Source organism: Cebus imitator, unplaced genomic scaffold (assembly GCF_001604975.1).
Source record: "Cebus imitator isolate Cc_AM_T3 unplaced genomic scaffold, Cebus_imitator-1.0 Scaffold505, whole genome shotgun sequence".
Lineage (NCBI taxonomy): Eukaryota > Metazoa > Chordata > Mammalia > Primates > Cebidae > Cebus > Cebus imitator.
In genome coordinates, this window is record NW_016107820.1 from 337,508 (window position 1) to 347,932 (window position 10,425).

Consider the following 10,425-nt stretch of genomic DNA (forward strand, 5'->3'; position numbering starts at 1 on the left):
AGCAATTCTCCTGCCTCAGCCTCCCGAGTACCTGGGATTACAGGTTCCTGCCACCATGTCCAGCTAATTATTGTATTTTTAGTAGAGATGGGGGTTTCACCATCTTGGTCAGGCTGGTCTTGAACTTCGGACTTCAGGTGATCACCCACCTTGACCTCCCAAAGTGCTGGGATTACAGGCATAAGCGACTACACCCAGCTGTTTCTTGAATTCTTATTTGCTGCACTAGGAAGTAAAGGTATAGCAAAACAGGACAGAATCTTCTGCCTTTGATGAAATCACATTCCAGTGAGGATAGCTAATATGACAGATGTGAGTCTTAACAAAGGAAAAAAAAAAAAGTGAGAGGATGAAAGGTGATATAGGGGCTATTTTAGAGGGTAGTCAGGGAAGGTCTCTCAATGTCCAGGCCTGTTTTTCTCTCTACAGTTTTAAAGTGGAAATAGGATAAAGTGTTATTTATTTTCCCAAAAATGTACCCAATCTCTACTAGGTGTAAGCAACTGGGCTTGGTTTTGCAAGGGATCTTAATAGGGAACAGAAACACTGTGTATGCTTAGCTGTCCACTTCCCAAAGAGAGTATAAGCTCTCTGAAGGCAAGGCCCAGGTCTTTGGTCTATATTAGGAATACCCAGGATAGTGTTTGATGGAGGGATGAAAGGGACTTTTTCTCCCCAGCTTAGTCACTTGACAAATGGGGACCAATGAGATGCCATTGCTAGGATGACCTCACTGTATTACACACCGATTAGCTGAGGTAATTTCCCTGGCTGGAGTAGTTGAGAATGATGGAAGCAAGAGGGAAAGGTATGTTAAGTTGTACTCTGTCAGTGTATTGTATGATCATTAACTTTGGTTATAAAAGGGAGACAAGTTTGAGCTTTTACTTGCTTGTCAGCCTTATACTCTGTACCTTTCTGGGCCTCACCTCCTTAACCCCTTGTCCTCCCGGTTTTCTCTTTTCTGCTTCTGAGTATCTCAGTCTTTCTCTCCATGTATACTCTATTGTCTCTTTTCCTATTAACCTTGATTTGCTAGGGTCTTCACGAAATGTTCCATACTGTACATCTTAAGTGAACTTTGAAGTGGTCACCAAAGAGATCAGTTAGAAGAACTGATCCACAGTTCAGTGGATCAGAGCAGGAAGGTGATATCCAGAGGATTGCCAGCATGAAGTTGTTCTTTTTAGTGGAGTGGAAGCAGGAGACCAGAGAGTTACCAAGGATCTGTCCATTTAGTTCCCAGGAGATGTGAATGCTAGAGTGGTATCCTTAGCGGGCTGCACGTTCAGTGATCTTACTTACTTAGTGACCAAGCAACAAGACAGTAGGGCAGGGTCAGTAACTTTTAGTAAATTTTTCCTACTGGAATAAGCAAAAATAAGCTTATGCATTTTTAGATACATTTTTGTAACTCACTAAGTACCCAAGGAAAGTGTGCGTATATTTATGAGCACCTATTTTCAGAGTACTAATTATTGCTGATGTAGATCAGAAATATAGGAAAACTGATTTTTACAAGGAGCCTTAAAGCAGTCTCAGGTAGTTTCTGATTATGTATCTCTGCCTAGCTTGGGGTACATAGACAAGGGTACAATTTGGTTGAAGATACATGACATGTGATTTTAAAGACACCTAGGGGCATTTTAAGAAAAGTTCCTCAATATCTGATAATCCGTAGATTTCAAAATTATGTTAATCATGAAATATTCTGTGTTGTAATTTTTGTATAGGTTTATTCCAGAGCAAATGAAAAAGAGCCTTGCTGTTGGTGGTTAGCTAAAGTGAGGATGATAAAGGGTGAGGTAGGAAAATGCTTATTTAAATTTTTTTCTTATACTGTTTCCTTTTCTTAAACCCAGGTTCTACATTTCCATGTGGATTTCTATTTTGAAGTAATCTCTAGTTTTGAGACATTTTATTAGAATGTTTTCACTGTGTGTTCAGTATGTTTGAGTTGGTTATAAATTTTTTCCCATAGATAATTTATTTTAAAATAATTGAATAGGGAGAGCTTCTTGCTCTTTAAAAGCTGTGATTAGAAGTGATTTTTATTTATTTCTCAGTTTTATGTGATAGAATATGCAGCATGTGATGCAACTTACAATGAAATTGTCACAATTGAACGTCTAAGATCGGTTAATCCCAACAAACCTGCCACAAAAGATACTTTCCATAAGATCAAGCTGGATGTGCCAGAAGACTTACGACAAATGTAAGTTGATACACAAGAAATTCTGAGAACTTGGAACTGATACGCAATTAGTTTAAAAGCATATAAATTTTAAAATAGTAGAAATTGATTTTAAGTTTGGTGAACTTTTGCAAACATTGTTTGGTTTGCAAGAGCAATGGGGAAAAACTTATTTAGCTTTTCCTACTTATAGAATCAAGGCAGCCTTGCACTTGTTTAAACTTACTTGGCTGTATACATGGCTGATGTACATAATATACATTTGTTTTCTAAACTAACTTCATTCATGAATTCTAAGATTTAAAAACTGATCAAACATGATAATTCTGTCATAAATCACACACTAAATTATAGACTAAAAGATTTTTCTCCTTTACCTAAAATGTTTTCAGATAAATGTGTAATAACTAGAGCCAAAGAAGCTTTAAAAAGTCATCTCATCTTATAATCCATGATCTGGAATAATGCTTAAAGACAATAGAAGAGATTCATTTTTTTACAGATTTTATCAAGTGAATACAATACATTTGATTTGGACATGTTGCACCTCAGATGAACATTAAATTGCAGTTGAGAATACATAGAAATCTTCCCTTTTGATTCTAGAGATTGTGTATAAATTTTTGTGCCTTCTCATTCATACACATTTCCTTCTCTTCCTCAGATTGGTTAGCAGTTTCCTACCCCATTTTCCATGATGTGCTTATTTCATATTGCATGCCTGTATCAAAACATCTCATATGCCCCATAAATACATATAAATACTACTACATACCCACAAAACTAAAAATNAAAAAAAAAAAAAAAGGAAAAAAGAAACAGGCCTGCTACAAGAAAAAAAGAAAGAAATCAGATACAATGTAGTAGCTGTCTCCAAAAGCTTTCAACAGTTGACTTAAGAAAACTGCTGACTTACATGTAACTGAAATCAGGAAACCTGTAGTCAAAAGTGGTTCCCGAACATGTCTCCTAAGCTGTATTTCAGAGATGTACGGAAAAGGTGCTAAACTTCTAAATGGATATAGCATATTTTGCATAAATCAAATTTAATATGAATCCATGTTGGTAATTAGTCATCTTAATTTTTTTTTAATTTCTAGGTGTGCTAAAGAGTCGGCTCACAAGGACTTTAAAAAGGCAGTTGGTGCCTTTTCTGTAACTTATGATCCAGAAAGTTATCAGCTTGTCATTTTGGTGAGCATTTTCAAGTTGTTTATTTTTGGTTTATTTCATCAGAGGCAATTGCCTTGATAATAATGTTGTTCATTTAAATCATTTAGTCCATCAGTGAAGTCACCTCAAAGCGAGCACATATGCTGATTGACATGCACTTTCGGAGTCTGCGCACTAAGTTGTCTCTGATACTGAGAAATGAAGAAGCTAGTAAGCAGCTGGAGGTATGTCACTTTCCCTAGCACTGCTTATAAAGCTACTAGAAATGATAACTCTATTGTTCCAAAACTTGAATATGGGCCGCTTGTCATTTATTTACTACTTCCTAGCAATTCCTCAGATTCTGTAGTTGGAAAATAGTACAAAGCATAACCATACTAAAATTTCCATGCCTGAGGTTTCAGAATTAAGCAGCAGTTCATGTATATCAAGGGACTTCTGGTCTTTTCACTTTTACTAAAAGTTTATCAAAGCTACTAATAAAATGAGGCAATGCATCTTCCATATAACATAATTAATGTACTAGAGAATATTTAAGTATCTAATCATATTCCTTTCATTATGTAGGTTTATCTTTGTTCAAAAGGGTATAGAACTTCTTCATTCTAATTGATTGTCATTCTTTAAAACTTCTGTCTTCAGATTCCCGCCAGAGGCTATTTCCCTAACTTACTATTTCGTCTCTTAAGGTGCATTTTATCTACTTTTATTAATCCTCCAATAATTTTCATCACCATACATTTATTTTCATTGATAACTATCTAGTACATCCATCTATTCCTATAGAAACTAAGTGGATCTTAGATGAACATGCCAGCTCTATTCTATTACTGTCAAATTCCAGAGTTCCTCATCATTATTCATTTCATTAGAAGGAAAACACCACACATTTAAAATAGTAAAGGAGAAAAGGAGTTGCATACTGCATTTTAAGAGAAAAGGTAGTGAAGTCTCTGTTCTTGTAAAACCCTGTGGAATTTGCCACCTGCCAACTTGATGTATGGTGCTGAACTCTTAGCAGAAGGAGAAAAGTTTAATCTCTTTTGCTACTTTGTTTTTTCTTAAGGCCATGGAGGTCTGTTTAATTCTTTAATTTTTGCCCTCATTCTTTCTAAGATGTCTCTGTGTTCACAATTTTGTGGTTTCTTTAGTGATTCTCTTGTAACTTTTAGCCCAGAGCTGCCTCCTTACTTTCATTGTATTATGAAAATATACTCCACGTGTGTACAAATTATTCTTAAATGATCTTTTATCATACTTTTGGCTAACCGTTTATCAGTGAATTATCAATGAAAAAGAATGAACCAGATTAATGAACCAGAACTCAAAAAACATGACTTCTTGAAAAGTCCTAGAATTATTTTGTACATTTTATTATTCTAGTCTAAAACAAATGGATATTGCACTTTTAAAATTAGTTATAATAGCTATATTCATTCATTCATTCAAATTATGAGATCTGTTGAATGAGAAACTAGTATGCATGCCTATCTTTCTTCACTACTACTATTAAAGAGATTTACATGTTCCTATAAGAAAATCCCATTTTTCGACATGAACCACTAATATGTTTGGTTTTCATTAATGGCATACTAGAACTAAACACTAAATTTTGATAATGGTGTTTAAAGACAGTGATTATCCATAAGTTGGGGATGTCAGTGTAACTTAGTTTCATCATCTCTGAATATTTACAAGTACTCATCAGACTTGTGGATCCAGATCACTAAGTCTTACAGACTCTGGTCTCATGTTAGCTTTCAGATGCTTAGTAAGTTTTTAATTTTTGACATTTTTTGATTATTCAGTTTAACAACTGTACCAACAATTTTGGTTCCTTAGGTTTTGAGGGAGGTATCATTTTAATGTCATTTTAACAGAGGAATGTTTAGACTACAGTACCTAGTGATGTTATAAAAAATGGCATTGTTTCCAGAAAATATGTACTGTTATCTTTTAATAAAAATGAAGCGAATAAAATTTTCTATAAAGATGGTATTTAAACTTTTTTGTAACCTAAATAAGTAACATTGAGTTTGTCAGACCAAGTGAGCTGGTTTTAACTGGGGAACATTTGACCTGCTTCTTAGTTATTATATTGTTGATGTAATTGGTTAACTGAGGCAGCCTTGAGATAGGTTTTTGATAGTTATTTTGGAAAATGTCAGCAAGTTCTTTCCTGTTAACAAAAACATATAAAATGACATAGACCTTTAGTGACCTAAAAAGTACTTAGGCTGTGAGAGATATTTTCTAAAGCCTGTTAATTTTCAACTAAAACTATTAATAATTTATGGACCCCTCTTATACAGGGTCAAGATAATTTACATGGCTGACCTAAATACAGTTGTCTTAATAGTTGATAAAGTGTATTCATCAGACGTGCATTTTTCTTCAGAGTTCAAGACAGCTTGCCTCGAGGTTTCATGAACAGTTTATTGTAAGAGAAGATCTGATGGGCCTAGCTATTGGTACTCATGGTGCTAATATTCAGCAAGCTAGAAAAGTACCTGGGGTCACTGCTATTGATCTAGATGAAGATACCTGCACATTTCATATTTATGGAGAGGTAAATATTTTACTGCATAGTATTCTTTTTCCCGAAAAAAGTATTTCAGCTGGCTAATCTTTTGTCTTAAAACTTTTCCCCTTTTATTAGGATCAGGATGCAGTGAAAAAAGCTAGAAGCTTTCTCGAATTTGCTGAAGATGTCATACAAGTTCCAAGAAACTTAGTAGGTGAGTCAGAAATATCTGTTGACGTACAGTACAAAAACAAAGTTTAGGTAAACAGTTTATAGTGATAGAATTACATTTTTTCTCACTGAAGGGTATAACTTAATTGAAATATAGTCTTTGAAATATGATCTGTTCTTACACAAAGAACATTTGGTAAGTGTGATGCTCAAAGATTACATTTTCAGAAGGTATTCAAAAGATTGATTTTCTAGTTCAAACCTACTAATACCTGAAAGGATAAATCTTTCCCAGCCTCCTTACTGTATACTTTTTATATCTTAAAATTAAATAATTTTTCAAAATGAGTGATATTTGGGGGCCTCATAATTTAAAAGTAGATTTGTATTTGTTCTTATGGTACTATAAAATGATAGCATTCATTTTAATTATCTCAGGGTTGAAGCTCTGAACATAGGTTACTTAAATCTAAAATGTTTCAAAGCTAGAAGAAACTTCAAATGTCTCTGGGACTTTCTGCAAAGTCAATAGTAATTCTTCATTTTGACTTGAATACTGTTTTATGACCATCACCATCATGAGTATCAGCAAATATTTAGGAGCTCTTCACCAATACTCCAAAATACTGCAGATATCTTTAGTAGAATATATTAAAACCAGGTGCAGTTTTATCAAGAAAGCTACATATGTTTTTAATTTATAAATAAAATTTTGACATACTGCCTATGTTTTTTATTTTTTAAACTTGAGATCATGACCGTGACCATTTTATATAAAGTAATACGTGTTCTTTGGAAAGTTTTCAGAAGAAAGCAAGGACTTCTCGTACATTCTGTTTACCAAGTTTCAATGCTAATTTATGCTGCTTTTTTGTTAGCGTAAAATTCATAAACATCTCCCTTGTCATTAACAAACACTAGAAATGATTAATATGTCTCCCAAAGAAAATTAGCTTGAAGATAAAGTACAAATAGTAGGGCAGCAACGCAGAAGTGTTAGCTAAACTGTATATTACAGACAACAAGAGAATGTGTTTGTAATGGTACTGAGGTAACTTGCACACCAATTGTATGTGTACAGAATGTATGCATAGCACAAGATAAAGTGGTAATCTCAAGACAGTGGGGTGATGAATAATATTTATTTTCTTCTTTACAGCTTGTCAAGCAGTTGCATACCTTTTGTAGTTAGAAAGGTTATTGTAAATTTAGGAATTCTTATGGAAAAAGAGCCGGTAGGTTTTTTTTTTTTTTTAATAGCAAATGAGTAGAGATTTATGTGTCATTCATTAAAGTTGGCTTTGGAGGTGGCATGATGGTAGCGGGGAAAGTGCTTGGGCATTGGAGTTGGATCCAGATTTCAGTCCTACTTCATTCTTTGGCGGCAGTGTAACTATTGGTCACTGTCTTAGCCCCCCTGAGACTTCTTTTTCTTACCTACCAAACAAATGTGATGAGTATCCATCTCACAGAGTTGATGTGACAATTAAATGGGAAGATATAGTAGGGGACAATTCTGGACATAGTAGGGAACTGTGTTAGTTCTTCCCTTTGTTCAAAACAACTCCATTTCAGTAGAACAGAATTATAATAAATTGTCCTTTGAAATCTGGAAATAAGTGTGAATGTAGAATTGGATTATTTGCTCTTAAATATTAAAAGTAGATTCTATCTGTGGTTACCTGGAAAGAAGAGGATCTCAGAAATAACCAGAAAGACTGCTAAAGTATATCAGCCTGGTTTTTCTTTTGTTGTTTCTAGTTAATAAAATGAGAGAATTCTGTTTTAGAGATGGTCCACTGTAACACTGGGAATGTTGAGAATTTTCAGAAAGCATTTTTATATAAGATTTTGCAAGGCAGATCTTTAGAGAGGTCATAATCAGTATTGCATGCGTTTTGTTTGAGTCAGCCAACATGATTTATCATCTCTAGTTTTCACAAACTGTCTTTATTACTATGTGTACTAATTTATCTTCTTTTCTTTAAAATGGGATTCTTCACTCACTAAGAATAAATTGGTATAACTATTCGGTCAGCTATAATTAACACACAGTACTTAGGATAGTTAAGACATTATCTTAATAAAAACATCCCAAAATCTCATTTTTTTGTTTTGTTAACTCAGATTTTTATTAAAATCAACACTAATTCATGAAAATATAAGTGTTGCAGGTTAAAAGCAAACTGTGTGAAAACTCCAGGTGACTTCTCTCACCTCACCTTTCCTCTTTTCATTATTAAAGAACAGAAATAATTGATAGAAGGACCTAGACCAAGAATCCTGATTTAGTGGTATCAGTTCTGTTCCCTGACCAGTCGAAGAGTTTCTAGGGGTGAATGAGGCAGCCATACACAGCAAGAGTTTCAAAGCTGTGCTCTGATTACAAGAATCACAAGAATTTTTTGTGAGAAGGCTTTTCACTGAGTTTTTATCTAGCATTGGTTCAAAGCAAATTTTTGCTTTCATCTTTTCCCCCAACTTTGCCTAGAGCTTTGCCTTTAAAACTCAGGGTAAAGTTGGGGGAAAAAATGGAAGGTGAGATGGTGAGATCAAGCACATGATGGATGTGGCCAATGTAAGGATACTTAGATACCTTGTGTAAGCCCTCAGAATCATGTAGTTCACATGTACATTTCTAGAATTAGAAATTAAGTTTATAATGTCTTTCTTTCACACTCATGTGTGATGATGCTTATGAAAGCAGTCATTTCCCAGTAATGTATATGATTGAATTTTATAAAATAAGGAAAATAAGTGCCTATTTTTTACTGGTACTTGAAATCTCGAGTTTTAATAGATGTTACTGAAAGAATACTTAAACTCGTTTTAAGCTTTTTTATTGGGGTTTGAGTTATCTTAAAGTGAATTTTCTTAATCTTTTACTCTGTGACTAATCCCTTCACCTTTTAATACATTCCTAATGTTTGTGAGTAATGCACAGGAGTGATACTCTGTTAGCACATTGGCCTTGAAGAATTTGTATTCCTTTTAGATGTATGTCTAGCAGCTTAAGCCACTTTCAAACTTAGAATGTCTTTTATAAATGTGCCTGTCATACAGAGCTCTGAAAATATTTACCATGAGACAAAGAAGCAGATTTAAATCAGGTACAGATAAGAATTGAAATTATTGAATAAGTGAATATATTTCCTATTATCTCTCCTTTTTTCTTAATTCTTTTTATAGAACTTTGCAGAAAGAATGATATAGTACCAGCAAGTTTAGAGTGTACCCTTTTGTGCAAAAATAAGAGGATATCTTTGAACTGCCTTAAAAATTCAAAATTACCCAATCAGTTTACAAGTATTAACTCCAGTACCTGACCAAAGGAGTTTAAACAATGATGTCCTAATTAAACAGAAAACCAGATTAACCATCTTCTTGAAGAGTCTCTACTTTAGTTTTGAAATCTTACAATTCAATATATACATACATATACATACACATATAAATATCTATATGAATGTAATAGTTTACAGTAGGGCTGTGCTTACTGCTTTGAGGTATGTGTTTTTAAAACCAAACATGATTTGTTTATTTCTTAGGCAAAGTGATAGGAAAAAATGGAAAACTGATTCAAGAGATTGTGGACAAGTCAGGAGTTGTAAGGGTGAGGATTGAGGCTGAAAATGAGAAAAATGTTCCTCAAGAAGAGGTATGTTACAGTGCAAATATTTTGTGGTTTGTCTAATAAAAATAAAATTTTTTATGTGATACATTAAAGACCTCTAAGATGTGCATAAAGTGAATGCAAATATTCTGATTATCAAGCATGCCTGCTGTAATTAATGTTAGAGTTATAGATAATGGCCACTCTCTGTCCTCTAATGCTGTGAGTTTGGATTAGTCACTTTATTTTAGTCTTTTTTCCTAATTTTTAAAAGGAGTAGTTATAAATTTTTAAATATGAAACATACATGACTGGGTCGAGTGTTAATGACCATTTAATAATATATATGAAAATGCTTTGTAAAGCACTTTTTAAATGTTAATGTTGCTGACAAAGGCAAAATTGGAACACAGGTTTTGTGGCTTTCATCTTTTCAGTTTTTTAGTTTGGGGATTTTGTAGTATGTGTGTTTATTCTGTGTGCTTTAAATTATTTTCTGTGCTTAGTATCTCTTCCCCATCCTTCATACCTTTAAATTCTATAACCCTTTTATCTTCAAAAATATGAAGATAAAAAAAAGTTGCTTTTTGTAGCAACTTTTAAAGTATTTGCATGGGGTAGAGGGGTGAGGATGCACCCTTCTGTGCAATAGTACTCTTGTCTAAGATACTATCTCTTCAAAGTGCCATAATTTTCACATATTGTCTAGCTTGCTTTTGTGAAAAATTCTCTTAGCTAAAGTTAAATCTT

General features: G+C 33.7%; 1 protein-coding gene across 13 annotated transcripts in view; it reads left to right on the forward strand.

Annotated features, from left to right (window-relative positions):
* The window catches only part of FMR1 (FMRP translational regulator 1), a 38,693-nt gene that overhangs the window by 14,661 nt on the left and 13,607 nt on the right, over positions 1 to 10,425 (forward strand). For all 13 annotated transcript variants that reach the window (XM_017513836.2, XM_017513829.2, XM_017513834.2 and 10 more), the window contains 7 exons: positions 1,734 to 1,805; positions 2,067 to 2,215; positions 3,295 to 3,388; positions 3,475 to 3,591; positions 5,766 to 5,936; positions 6,027 to 6,105; positions 9,611 to 9,720. In XM_017513836.2, the coding sequence (XP_017369325.1) occupies positions 1,734 to 1,805; positions 2,067 to 2,215; positions 3,295 to 3,388; positions 3,475 to 3,591; positions 5,766 to 5,936; positions 6,027 to 6,105; positions 9,611 to 9,720 (792 nt within the window). The remainder of the gene's footprint in view (positions 1 to 1,733; positions 1,806 to 2,066; positions 2,216 to 3,294; positions 3,389 to 3,474; positions 3,592 to 5,765; positions 5,937 to 6,026; positions 6,106 to 9,610; positions 9,721 to 10,425) is intronic.